This window comes from Peromyscus leucopus, chromosome 7 (assembly GCF_004664715.2).
Source record: "Peromyscus leucopus breed LL Stock chromosome 7, UCI_PerLeu_2.1, whole genome shotgun sequence".
In the NCBI taxonomy this organism is placed as follows: Eukaryota; Metazoa; Chordata; class Mammalia; order Rodentia; family Cricetidae; genus Peromyscus; species Peromyscus leucopus.
In genome coordinates, this window is record NC_051069.1 from 85266181 (window position 1) to 85280619 (window position 14439).

Consider the following 14439-nt stretch of genomic DNA (forward strand, 5'->3'; position numbering starts at 1 on the left):
ACATTCCCGCCACCACCTGGGACTCCTCCAGATGCCTGGGCCTTAGGGATGGGCATGCAGGCTACTGCTCATGGCAGCAGAGCGCTTGGTATATCTTATAGCCCCTCCCGAGCTCTGCAAATGTAGCAAAATGGAAAGTATATGCCCAACGTAAAGGATAGGTAGGCCAGATTATAGAGAGCAGAGGAGGCCTTAGGTGAGTGAAGTCCTGAGTGAACGTGTATTTTGACATGGGCACAGCCATGTCTAGGACTCCAAGGCCTTGGACTCATGGCACACTTGGCAAACCTAGTTCCTTATATGAGCCAGGCTCAAGAGGGGTGGCAAAGCTCTCCTCGGGAGTCCAGGGATGGGTGTTTATGGATGACTGATGGATGTGTGCGAAGACTGGCAACTGCGCCTTCCTCCTCTCCCCGAGCTTCTGGGTTGCTGCTGTTTGAGAACCCCACCTGATCCCAACTTTACTGTACAAGTGTCTGCCCTTTTCATCCCCTCAAGGCCTCTGGCCAGGCTTCCAGGACCTAAGCTGCACAGGGCATGGCACTGGATAGAATATATACCAACATCGACCACTGCCCATGCCCAGCAAGGAGGGCATGGGGCTGACAGAGAGAGAAGTGACAGGGGGCTGGAGTGGTTGAGGCAGGTGTCAGGGGAGCCAGGACAGGAGGAAGAATTTGCAAGCTTACACAAAAGGAAAAACAAAATTTGAGGAGTGTGGTGTAAGAGACAGAGCCAACATGGGAGGGAGTTAAGGATTTGAATGACAAGGGATTCTATGTTTTTTTCAAGAGACAATCAAAAATTTAACCAAGCAGGGGGAATTTCCACTAGGAAGAGGAAAAAAACAGAACTGTTGTTGGTTGGTTTTGCTCTTTTGGGGGGCCTACCGCCCAGCTCCCAAATAAATCACACATTGAGGCTTATTCTTACTTATGAATGCTCGGCCTTAGCTTGGCTTATTTCTAGCCAGCTTTTCTTAAATTATCCCATCTGCCTTTTGCCTCTGGGCTTTTTCCTTTTCTTACTTCTGTTATCTTACTTTCACTCTTACTCAGTGGCTGGCTATGTGACTGGGTGGCTGGGTGGCTGGCCCCTTTGCATCCTCCTCTTCTTCTCTTGCTCTGTGTTCTCCTCCCAGATTTCTCCTTCTATCAATTCTTTCTACCTGCCAGCCCTGCCTATCCTTTCTCCTGCCTTGTTATTGGCTGTTCAGTTCTCTATTAGACCATCAGGTGTTTTAGACAGGCACAGTAATACAGCTTCACAGAGTTAAACAAATGCAACATAAACAAAAGTAACACACCTTAAAATAATATTCTACTACACAAAACAAACAAACAACAACAAAAAAAAAAACAAGAAGAAGCAACAATGAGACGCCAAGCCTCTGAGCTGCCCAAGTCAGCCATGAACCTACAGGGAAGCCTGGGACAGCCAGCAGACATGGATGACTTCTCTGATGCTCCCCTTCTTCCCAAAGGCTCACAGGCTACCAACCTCTGACAGTAAGCGGAATTATTTTCCATTCATTTGTCAGACATCAAGAAGTATGGTGACTCATCTGAACTCACCCACTGAAGACTCCAGGGGCTCTTACTCAGGCCTTCCCGCAAGAATCTGCTCTGGGCAAGGTCACATGATCACCGGGCAGATGAGCGGTTTCCTGACCAGGCCAGAGTTTCTTGGAACTTTCTCTGGATACCCACACTCATAAGAGAAAAAGACGTAACCATTGCCACTGTGCCAGCATCCTATGACTCTCTTGTGGCCAAAGAGTACTGGTCTTATACTCTAGCTGCTCCCAAACCATCAACACACACACACACACACACACACACACACACACACACACACACACACACTCACACTCTCTCAGATGCACAATTACCTGTAGTAGGTGGGTGCTTCGATGCTGAGCTGGGCCCTGTGGGGGCAAGACAGTGTATGACAGAGACCAGACAACAGCATCGGAAGATAATAATAGACGTCATTGCCTTTTCAGACACCATAACATTAACACATTTGGGCTAGCCTGCTCTCCCTGACTTTGTTCAGTGACTTCTTGGAGTGAAATGGAGTCTCCTTATGGGAACCAATGACGGTCTTTGTCTGTCACCCAGAACTCAGCTGCCATTACATGATTATCTCTGTCACCATTGCTTGGACATACACACCAGTATAAAAGCAAAATGGACCTTAGGTTTCATGTCATAGGCAATTAATCAGGTTGAGGTAGGGATAATTGTGAGCAAAAATTCAAAGAGACGCTGCCCCCAAGAGAGACTGGTTATAGCTGAAGGTACCCACTTCCTTCTTCTCTTGATCCTTACAAGAATCTGGGGACACCGGAAAGCATGTTGGTTGGCGGGCAGGATAACGCATTAGGAACCCAAACAAGGGAGAGCATGGCCTTCTCAGGTCCTCGGGTTCCAAAGGCTGGGTGATTTCAAAGAACAATACGAGGAGTTAGAAAAAGGGCAGAGAGAGGGCATGAAGATCCAGGTGCAGGCATCCTGGCCAGGAAAGGGGCTCCACTCTATCGCGAAGGCTGTACTAACTTCCCAGACCCCATCTTCAAATTCCCAGCATTCTGAACTGGAGGTTCCAGGCTGAGGTCAAGGCATTCCGAGGCCTGGTAGTCAGGAGCGCTTGTCAGCTGAAGTGGCAGCCAGTGACTCAGCCCTGATGGGAAGACCACATCCCCTCCCTGGGGCCACGGGTACACTCAGCCCGGGGCTCCAGAGGAAGGAACTCTGGCAGGCAGTCCCGGCAGCCTATTCTCTATGATAAACACAGCACTGTCTCTGGAATGTTTGTCCAGCTAGCCTTTCTAATTAAAAAAAAAAAAAAAAGTCCACAATGAAAAGTATCAAAGATATTAAAAAAACAAACAAACAAAAAAAAAAAAACATGGCCTCTGTATTGAACAAGATCAGGACTTTTCCTTGTCAGTATTTCCTTAGCAGTACATTTAGGAGCTATTTCCATGCTATTAGCTAAAGGTACCAGTGTGTGGTTTAAAGTGTATGGGAGGATGTTAGTCAGATCTATGCAAATACTGTACCCTTCTATTTTCAATTAGCATATGATAATGGTACCAAACAGTGGGCTTCACGGTGACATCTTCATACGTGCGTATGAGGTACGTTAACGTATTTCCCTTCCCTGTTCTGTCCTGTCTGTCCTCCCACTGGTCCCCTTCCTCTTCTGAAGTAGCCTCTCTTCTAGTTCCGTGTCTTAAGAAAGTCTATATTCGGCATGTGAGGGAAAACCCAAAGTCTTTCTGAGTCTGGCCTGTTTCGCTTAACAGGATGATGTCCGTTTTCCTCAAATAGAGAGGGCCATTAGCGCTTCACATATGTATTGCTAAGTTTTTGTTTTGTTTTGTTTTGTTTTTTGTCAACTCGATACAAGCTAGAGTCATCTGAAAAGAAGGCACCTAATTGTGGCCTGTGGACACAGCTGTGGGGCATATTTTTGATTAATGATTGATGTGGGTGTGCCTAGCCATCTCTGTGTAGGTGGCCCTGGGTTGAGGAAGAGAGCAAGCGGAGAGAGGCATGAGAGAATGAGCAAACCAGGCAGCGGCCCTTGGCAGCAGCGTTCCTCCAGGGCCGCCGCCTTGCCTTCTCCTGATCGAGGACGGTAAGCTGTGAACAGGCGTAGACCCCATTCTTCCCCAAGCTGCATTTGATCGTAGTGTTTCCTCACAGCAAAAGGAAGCAGACTGGGGCTGCAGATCTACCTCTGCCCTCCACCCCCCCACCCCCACACACCCCGCTCCAGCCTCTGGCCCCCTTAGTGTCTCTTTACATGGCAGTAGTACCTAGAGTTTTTGTATTCTGCTCTAGAAATATTCAGTCATTTGTGCTTTGTCTATAGCTTGATTCTTTAAATAAGAGCAACCAGCATGTCTGACATGCTGCAGGTTAGGGACATATTCTTCCCTGCAGAGGCAAGTACAGCTCCTCAGTGAAGGCTGTGCAGCCATGTGCCATGGGGAACAGAGGAAGTCCTGAGGGGATGTGTATAGTTGACATGAGCATGGCCACGTCAATGACCTCATAACCTCAGACCCGTGGGTATTGGCAAACTCATGGGTACTGGATCAAACTCAGAGGGCTGGCAAAGCCTCCTTCTGGTCTGAGTATGAATATTGACAGTGTGAGCAGACACTACCAACGTAGCTTCCTCTTCTTAGATGACTACAGTCTGAGATTCCTACAGAGACCTCCTGCCGAGATGAGTTAAGCCTGCCTCCTTCCTGTTCCACTGTATACCAGAAACCTGCCTCAACTCATTTGCATATAATGAACCTGCCTCCTCGACTCCGATGTCCAAAATAAATATGCTGAGAGTCTGGGCTGCAGTGGGTGCCCTGCATCAGAGCAAGTGCCATGTCCTCAATCCCAGCATTCCTGTGGGTGTGCCTTGTGTCTGTTCTTTCTTCCTTCCTCGTCACCACAGTTAGTTCAATCCCTGAAGCTGTGCAGAGCACCGCAAAATGTTAGTGTCACTAAGTGCCTGCTGCTTGGAGGGCTGGGAATGTGGCTCAGTGACAGAGCAAGTGCTTAGCACACTTTAGACCCTCATGTTTTAATATGTGTACGTGTGTAGATGTGGGCATGCATATGAATATGGGTGACTATGGAGGCCAGAGGCGTCAGATACCCCTAGAGCTGGAGTCATAGGCAGATGTGGGTTCTGGAAACCAAACTTGAGTTAGATCCTGATTTTAATCCCCAACACACACACACACACACACACACACACACACACACACACACACACACAGAAAGAGAGAGAGAGAGAGAGAGAGAGAGAGAGAGAGAGAGAGAGAGAGAGAGAGAGAGAGAAACTAACTGCACCGGTAGACAGATTTAAGGCGGGGACGGAATAATTAATTGGTTACTTTTCCTCAACACATTGAAGGTATATATTTTTTTAATCCCTGTCATTTGAGTGGCTTGAAGAGGAGGACAAAAATCAGACCTTTGTGTATCTAGTTGTACTTTACTGTGTGCTGAGCAGTATGTTGAAGTCCTAATAAAAACTGTTCTTGCCTTCCAAGAGTTCCGAAAATCAGACAGTGTGTGAAGAGCAACATCCCAAGATGGTGGGGTCCCCACTCATTTTCACTGTTGCATTTTTAGTATTTAGACCAGTCAGCTATTGAATGCAGTGCCAGAGTTAGGCATGATGGCGGGGTGGGGGAGGGGGCCACCCATAGCAACACTAAGGAGGAACTTTGAAGGACACCGATGTCAGGCAGGCTGCAAGTCTTCTGAAGAAGAAGTTGAGTTGAATATGAAGATTAAGCAGGAGCAGACCATGAAAGAAGCAGGGAAAGGGGGGCTGAGGTGAGCTGGAAAACAGGGCAGGATGGTGAGGATGATGGGAATAACCACAGATTTGGTGTGCCAGGCTAAGCAGCCTAGATTCAACCCAGGGGTGACCGAGAGTCTGAAGGGTGTCCACACAGGGGCATCAGGGTCGGATCTTGTTTTGGAGACATCCCTGTACCTGCAGGGTTTGGGGTTCTCATAGTTCAGCTATGGAGCTAAGGCCAACTCTGTGGAAGGGATGTGATAACCCAGCAACTAAGGTGCAGAGATCGGAGGGAAGGCCCAGGTCCAGGAGACACTAAGACACAGAATCTGCATTCCTTGGTAGTGATTTTATAAAATGATTTTAAGAGATGAGCAAAGAGTCCAAGGTGAGTCCCTGATTTAGCAGATGGGGGTGAAGGCATCATTCATTAGAATAGAGACATTTTGTAGACTAGAGATTGTTAAAAATCCATTGAGTGGGCCAGAGTAGAATGTCTATGCTGAACATACATGAAGCCCTAGGTTGGATCCGGAAAACCTCCCTGCAAACGAGGATGAGTTCAGAAGGGTGGCAGTGGGCTTGTTCTAAGCACCCTTCCAGACTTGACTTCCATGTAGGGTATCCCAGGGGAGATGTCTTTCACCAGGTGGGTATATTTATAGATCAAGCAGTTTCTGCAGGTAAACAAAGCAGTTATACGTAAGTGCATCAAGAAACCGCCTTCGATGATGGATATGTGTAGGGTAGTCAGTGAAGGAGATGAGGAGGTGACCTGGGAGAGGTGTCACTGTTTGGGCTGGGAGCAGGGGTGTGTGAGTGTACGTATATATGGACAAATGAATGAATGAGATGATAGTGTGGAGAACTCTCATATAGCCGATATACAGTTTTCCCTACCTTATAAATTCCCTTGATTCCTTTTATTAGGTAGGAAATTTGCTTTACAAACCAATGCCAATGCATTATTTCTAGGCTTAAGCCTGAGCTTCAGTCTGTTTCCTTAATTTTAATTCAACTTCCTTTTTCTGTTCTACAAAAGTATCCTGGTGGTGACGTGCATGGAGCTGTCACTCTCCTTCAGGCTCCTCTGGCCTTGGATAGTTTTCTCTACTCCCCTTGTTTTTGATGGCCCAGACCAATGATTCTCAACCTGTGGGTCATGACCCCTTTGATTCCCGGCACCCACAGGGCAACTCACAATGATCTGTAACTTCAGTTCCAGGGGATCCAAACCCATCTTCTGGTCTCTGCAGGTATCAGGTATACATGCAGTACATAGATATGCATGCGGGCAAAACACTCATAAACATAAAACTATTTTTAAAAAATATTTAAGTGTACCTAAGTGTGCACACCTTTAAAGCACTATATGGCAAGATCCTAACGTGCAGGTCAGTTGGCTTTACCTCTGATCTGGAGGTCCTCTTGGTCCATCTGTCTTCAAGCCTAGACAGATGTTGTTCAGGATCCCACTTGGTAGAAACTCAGGCCTGTCTATCTCATGCTAGTACCACGTGTGCGGCTGGCTTAACCACACAGTCAGGAGGAAGTGGCCTTCACCTCCCCCAAGAGGAAAGTATCAGAGGAAGTATTTGAGAAGTAATGGTAGAAGGATCTTTTCATTATTTAACACAAAGTCCTGCTGTGTTCCCCGAAGTGCGTTCACTCCCGCCAGCCCAAAGTGTCCTTGTAAGGACTCTGTCCGACCAACCATCACATGGCTACAGAAGGAGCCAGGCAGAGCTCCACACTAAGACAGTGGTAAAAGAGGTTTATTCATTTTAAAAACCGGAACTCCAACAAGAATAACTGTCGTAGGACTCATGAAACACAGTACTTGTATTGTTTTGTAATAAAATTTTATAATTTAATTAAAAAAAATCATTGTACCCTGATAAGATAAGAACCTGTCCCCCAACTTCAGTTTCCTTCAGTGACTGTGTCTCCTCCACCCCCTTCTCCCCACAATCCCGTCCCTTCACAGATAAACTGTTTCTCCCTCATTCTGTCCTCCTTATTGGCTGGACTTTGAAGTCCAGCGCCATGTAAACATTAACTTGCTTCTTAAATAAAACCACAAAGAGCAAACTGTAATCTGAGCAAATCACAACATTTCCCACGAGCTCTGAGGAGTCTGATTTCCCTCCCAGTAGGCCTCAATTTTGCAGAATTTATTTGGAAACAGTCTTCACCTATTTGTCACCAAAGTGCTTTGCAAACAATAGTTACTAGAGATGATTTATGGTGGTGCCACCCGCCATTTCCTTTTAAAAGTAGTTTAGTCCAAAGACTGGACTGTCGACTTAAAGAGAAAGCATGCTAAACGGCAGTACAAATAGTTAAAAAAAAAAAAAAAAAAAAAAAAAGAGGAAAAAACCCCAAAAGCCACCAGCCAAAGTGTGAAATTCATACATGAAACAGACCGAACACTAGAACCTTAGCCATCCCTCTGGAATAACCGGTGCCATCTACGGTGGTGCACGATCCCTTCTGCTGGTCCCAAGCCAGTGACTACCCATATCACCAACAGTCATTTGCTTGGCTTTTTTGTTTGTTTTTTTTAGTACAGTTGTGGTGATCATGAATCCGAATTCACTTGGCAAACTCTTCGAGGCACGCCAGAGCATGCTTCAGCATTGTAATCTGTGGGAAACTGATCCCAAAGGGGAGGGGTTTCCCCCTGTATTTTCTACCGAGATGCTTTTTAGACTTTGCCATACATTATTTTGATTGCCCCCTGTTCATGAGATAGTTTGAAATTATAGTGAATTTTCCAAACATGGGCACTTTAATATAAATTGCTATCTGGGTTGTTGAGGAAACAATCTCAGCCTTGAGATTTTAACTGTAAATATTATGTTTTCTTCTTTTTTTGAGACAGGGTTTCTCTGTCCTGGAACTCACTCTGTAGACCAGGCTGGCCTCGAACTCACAGAGATCTGCCTGCCTCTGCCTCCCGAGTGCTGGGATTAAAGGTGTGCACCACCACCACCTGGCGTGGTAAGTTTCCATGACTCCCTTCTGCACCCAGAGTCCATGCTATTCAAAGTTGACTTGCTGGACCTGAGTTGTGTAGCTGTTTGATTGAAAATATATGAAAGACTGATACTAAAAGGGGAAAAAAAAACACATCAGATTTCCTTTATCTTCTTTTTTTTCTCCTGCACTGAGTTATTTTTCCTTGACGCATGATTAAACACACAGAACATTTGCCGAATTACTATGTGGTTAATCTTTCTCAATAGCAGGAAACTCAGTGAATTTCCTCAGCACACCGTTTCTGATTAGCTGACCTTTTCTAAATGCCAAATGGAACAGTTGTAGTCAATCCTCTCGCCTCCACCACCAGTTCCCATTTATCCCCCAAACTCCTGTGTGCTGACCTGAAACAAAATCTTGTTATCTGACTTCCTTTTGAGAACTGGCATAAATACAGACCAAATGGCTGTCAAAGCTGGGAGTTTTGGCTGTATCTTGAAATAGGATCACCACTGTTTACACATATGCACTAAAGAGTATATTTTTGTTGTCATTCTATTATTTTTATCTCTTATCGTTTTGCCAAGTGTTAATAGCATTAATTATTCTGGGTATTAGTGATAACACACCTGACTGGTTTTGAAAACAAGACGGCCATGAACATGTCTTCCTGAACAGCTTTACTCTTCTTTCTTTTCACATCCATCCTTCCACCCTTTTCTTTCTCTCCCAAATGTTTTTTGAGCACCAGTGTGTCAGACAAGCACAGCTCCAGATGCTGATGAATCGACAGATAAACTCTTGGACTCTCTGAAGCTTAGGCTATTGATGTAAAATCTTTCCTTCTCGCCCGTTCTAAAACTCATTTAGAGAAAAGACGCTATTGGTATTTCTGGAAAAGACAGCCAACACAGACCGCTTTTCCTGAGCTCCAGCAAGGTCACCAACCTTGAGCTGTGTCGCACATCATCTTCTGGGACTCTGGCTATGCCAACGTTCTTCTTTTCTCCAAGAACCAGATCTGGGGACGTTATTCTTCCTCCTTAGTGTCTACAGCCTCAGGTAGGAGTGTTTGGATGGACAGCGATTGGATGGGACCCAGGAAAGCCAGAGAAGCTTTCTAGAAAACTCAAGTGCCTACTCTCATCTGAAACCACAAATGCACAGGAAATTGGGGAAAATCAGATAAAGGTAAACCATTACATGACACATGTACAGAAGGGAAACAGTTAAGAATTAACCTGAATTAATTTAAGGTCACAAGAGCGAGTGGCGCAACGGTTTAGTTAATAAGAAGCTGGGCACGAGGAGCAAGTGACAAGTTCTCTCAGGGCTACCGAGGTGCGGGTGGTTAAACAAAGAGACCCATCACAAAAATAAATCCCCGTGGAGACCAGGAGTGCGCATGGCATGATGGACGGGGAAGGATTTGTTTGTACGTCCATCTACCCATATGTTCATCTGAGCACAAACCTTTGCAGATTCATTTGCCAAATGCTTGCTGAATACCACTGCTCCAGGTGATTGCATTGGGGATGCTAAAGCAATTGGAAATGCATGCCTTTATGGAGCTTAAAACTCATCAGCATGCTTGCTGAGCGCTTGTTGAGAAGTCAGGTGGAATATGGGTAGGGATTATGCTAAGAAGGCGGCGCTGAAATCTGATGGCTGTGACTAGCTTCTATGGACTACCAAAGCTGAGTGGAATGAGCTGTCTCCCACTCCTTCATCTTTTTTTTTTTTTTTTTTCTTCTCGAGACAGGGTTTCTCTGTGTAGCTTTGTGCCTTTCCTGGAACTCACTTGGTAGCCCAGGCTGGCCTCGAACTCACAGAGATCCGCCTGGCTCTGCCTCCCGAGTGCTGGGATTAAAGGCGTGCGCCACCACCGCCTGGCCCACTCCTTCATCTTTTTCCTAGTCTGTACACTTCCACATTTTAGGTTCACAACAGTAAGTTACCCTTGACTGTCTGCACTTGTCTATGAATGAGCTTCTTGAATTGCTGATTTCCTCACTGTTTTGACCTCTACGAATCCAGTTTACAGCCATAGATTTCCCAACTCAACATTTACTCAATGTTCTCTGCCTAATTGATACCCATAAATTCATAAGACTCCCCTGAAATGCCTAACCTCACCCTGGGGAATTAGGCTCACCTGCTAGGCTGTGGCAGCCTATTTAGAATGTCTAGAGAGTGGTCAATGGACAGAGGTGAGCAAATGCGAATTTGAGATGGGTTAAACACTTAGAGCTCATGTCAGGCTCCAGTACAGGCCAGCGGTGTAAACAGGAAACCTGCTGCTTCTAAAAGACTCAGAGTGAGCCAGGCTATGGTGCATGCCTTTAATCCCAGCACTCGGGAGGCAGAGGCAGGCAGATCTCTGAGTTCAAGGCCAGCCTGGTCTACAGAGTGAATTCTGGGACAGCAGGACTACACAGAGAAACCTAGTCTCAACAAACAAAAAGACTCAGCAAGAATTCAGGCTAGATTATGACTTAGAAATAGTTTGCTGGCAAGAGTAAGGGACTCTTTGTAAATAAAAACAGAGAAAAGATCATTTAATTCATTTAAACAGAAATAGAATAGATAACTACTCAGAAGAGCTAAGGGGCAGATTTATCATTAAGTATTAGTTAGCTTTCCGTTGCTATGACAAAATACCCAAGGAAATCAACTTAAAGGAGGAAGGAATGGCATTGGCTCTTGATCTCGGCAGTTCCAGTCTGTGGTCACCTCCTCCGTCGTTTGTGGGCCTGTCTGGAAGCAGACCGTCACAGTAGGGAACACATGGTAGAGTTGGTACTCTCCTCATGGTAGTCAGGAAGTAGAAGGAGAAAGGGAAGTGGCCAGAATCCTAACACATGCTTAAGGGCATGCCCCTGATAACCAGCTTCTTCCAGTTAGACCCCTGCTTCCTACAAGCTCCAATTGCTCGGGGACCCAGTCTTCAACACATGAGCCTCTGGGGTACATTTAAAATTCAAACCATCATCTCCCCAGTGCTGTGCAGACTGAGAGAGGAACGGCCACTCTTCTGGCCTGTATGGGATGAATATCCCACAGACTAGACGTGTGGTATGATTTCCTTGGCTCCCAGATTTTTGTTTGTTTTTGATCACATACTGTAATCTAGAAGTATTGATGAGAAACTGATAAGTGAGGCACAAAGCATTTCCTTTTGGATCTCACAACTACAAGCTCATGAAAAACAAGTCAAAACACCAGGTTGGGAGTTTCTGACAAAGGATTCTTTGGGACCTCATAGGAGGGTAAAAACCCAGTGTTTTCCAGGAAACTAAGGGAAAACACACCAATGAAAATGAATTCGGAGAACAAGAGTCTTTCCAAGTTGGGAGTGAGCGGGTGAGAGGGCATTTGGCTCTTCTTAGTGGAAAAAAAAAGTCTCAGGCTAGTCTGCCGTGAATGTTTCAGTCTGGTTGGCAAACATCACTCTCATTGTTAACCAGCGAATTCCCTACAGCTAGGATTACAGGCATGTGCCACCGTGCTTGGCTTTGTGTTGGCATTCTTTTAAAGGAAGTAGAGGACCCAGGAGTTACTGGCCTTCTCTGTGGTTCATGTAGTTTCCATGGAGTAAGAGAACACCCAGAGAGCATGATTCTGCAGGGAGGGTTGTTATAGAATGAATAGTACCATCCCAAAATGTGTATATTGGAGCCCTCTTGGTCTTCTGAATGTGCCTGTATTTGGAATAGAGCCTTCAAAGAGACGGCCAAACTAAAATGTTGCTATTAAGGTGGGTCCTAATACAGGAGGATAGCAGGGCTGGTCTTTTATTATTTATTTACTTCCTTATAGTATGAGGACTGAACCTAGGGCTTCATATATGCTAGGCAAGCTCTATTACTGATCTATATCCCCAGCCCTATTTTGACTTCTTTTGAGATAAGGTCTCATTAAGTTGCATATCTGTCTCAAATACTTCAAAGTGATAACCTTTTTTTTATTTTATTTATTTATTTATTTATTTATTTATTTATTTATTTATTTATTTTTTTAGACAGGGTCTCACTAGGCAGCCATGGCTGGCCTGGAACTCACCATGTAGACGAGGCTGGTCTGAAACACACTATATAGACCAGGCTGGCCTGAAACTCACTGAGATCCACCTGCTCTGCATCCTAAGTTCTAGGATTAAAGGTGTGTACCACCATGCCTGGCTGGATTTATATATCAATGTTCCCTATGTATTATCTTTATCTTATTATTTGATGTATGTGAATGTTTTGCCTGCATGTATGTCTGTGCACCACATGCGTGCCTGGTGCTCACAAAGGTCAGAAGAGGGTGTTGGATCCCCTGGGACTAAAATTACAGTTTTCAGCTGTCACGTGGGTTCTGGGAATCAAACCTGGGTCCTCTGCAAGAGCTCCTAACTGCTGAGCCATATCCCTCAGACCCCCTCTATTTCCTTTCTCATCACATGGGGCTTCTTAAACTTTCCCCTTGTGGCTGATTTTTACCCAACCCCAAGCATATAGGTTTATGAAGCAGTTATATGATCAAACATTTTACTGACATCATAAACTGTTTAAAACAATTATTTGCTTTTTTTAAAATATGATTTTACCATTTATTAAAGACAAAAGCAGGTCTGCATACTAGCAAGACAGAGGTACCCATTTGTTCTTACACAAAGCGCCAGGTCTTGTCGGCACATCTGATCCTGCAGGGCTGGAGCATATCCACTCTTTTCCAGGGCTGTTGGTATTAATCTGGTTTCATCACGGTCACTGCTGAGAATGTCACATGCATGCACAGGACAAAACAGCAGAAGCATGCTTGTGGCAAAGTGCACATATTGTGTGCTGAGAACCAAGGCTGCAGCGGTCACCCAGAGCCACACGGGCATCTAGGTATTTCCAAAGCCTTGACACACAGAAACGGCCAGATATAAATATTTACTGTCGCCATTGTTTGGGATGGTTAGTTACACAGGAAAAGATGCTGGGGTGCAGATCTTCTAAATGGTGCCCATTTTGTTATGCGATATTTTAAAAAAAAACACCATTTTCCAATCTTTGCTTATGAATACTTCCCACTTTGATATACATAAACTATCAAAAGGACATGGCCTTAAGGTTCAAAACTGAGTAAAGTAAATACAGCTCATTAAGGACATTTTTTTTTTAGACACATTCAAAAAGTATAAGTCCCATTTTATTTTTCCAAGTGTTTTCTCTTCTGTCTTTATGAAGCCATCTCTTTACATGGGCTTTGGTGGAGGTCGTGGTGCAGTACCAGCAGGTCTAAATCGTGGTGGGGGTGTCCGGTCCTTGCGGGCTTCACGGGATCGATTCCTGACTACCTTGCTATGAATAGCACAGCTCACGCAGTAATGCAGCTTGGGAAGCACATAGGCGTCGAAGACACTGGCTTCGGATATGTCCCTGACAGCTGCGGCCTCGACGATGTTCCGAATGACGAACTTCTTAATGGCCTTGTCTTTGGGCACGCACCAGGCACGGTTCGTGCAGTGGATCGGCTGCACATGGCCGTGGCCCTTTTTGGCCCGACCGTTGTTTCTCCTTTTTTTGGTCATCTTGGAGCCAAGACCTGAAAGAGCCATTAAGGACATTTTTACACGAAGTCAGCTTTCTGTATTTCTGCAAGTTCAAAAGAACAACTTCAGACACAGTTTGGTGCCAAGGTCCTGATCCATTCATGCCAAAGTGCCAAATGGCAAGCTTGTTTTTGTTTTTGTTTTTTTGTTTTTTTTGAAACAGGGTTTCTCTGTGAAGTTTTGGTGCCTGTCCTAGACCTCACTCTGTAGACCAGGCTGGCCTCGAACTCACAGAGATCAGCCTGCCTCTGCCTCCTGAGTGCTGGGATTAAAGGCGTGCGCCACCACCGCCCCCAAATGGCAAGCTTATCCACTCTTTAAATTGAATGACAATATAATATATGTAACTAAAATTCCTTCCTTTGGTCTGTCCCTCCTCCTAAGGTCCCAAAGACAAACAGAGATAGGATTCTGCCAGAGTTCACTCTGGGGAACCAATAGCATAGGCTTCCCGAGCATGGGTGAGGGGTTATTCACAGGGGGTAGGGTCCTCCCCTAGAGTCCACACCTGGGAAGATCTTACCCTTTCAGGATGAGGGCTC

The 14439-nt window shown here is 45.3% G+C and overlaps 1 protein-coding gene across 1 annotated transcript; it reads right to left on the reverse strand.

The window, feature by feature from the left end:
- Positions 1-13472: 13472 nt before the first annotated feature.
- Positions 13473-13891, reverse strand: LOC114690979 (40S ribosomal protein S26-like). Its single transcript, XM_028866036.2, has one exon. It carries the CDS (start codon positions 13874-13876, stop codon positions 13541-13543), a length of 336 nt encoding a protein of 111 aa, XP_028721869.1. The 5' UTR covers positions 13877-13891; the 3' UTR covers positions 13473-13540.
- Between the last annotated feature and the right edge of the window lie 548 nt (positions 13892-14439).

Excerpts from the sequence above, each read along its gene's own strand:
- LOC114690979 (XM_028866036.2), bottom strand. The coding sequence starts at position 13,876 with ATGACCAAAAAAAGGAGAAACAACGGTCGGGCCAAAAAGGGCCACGGC.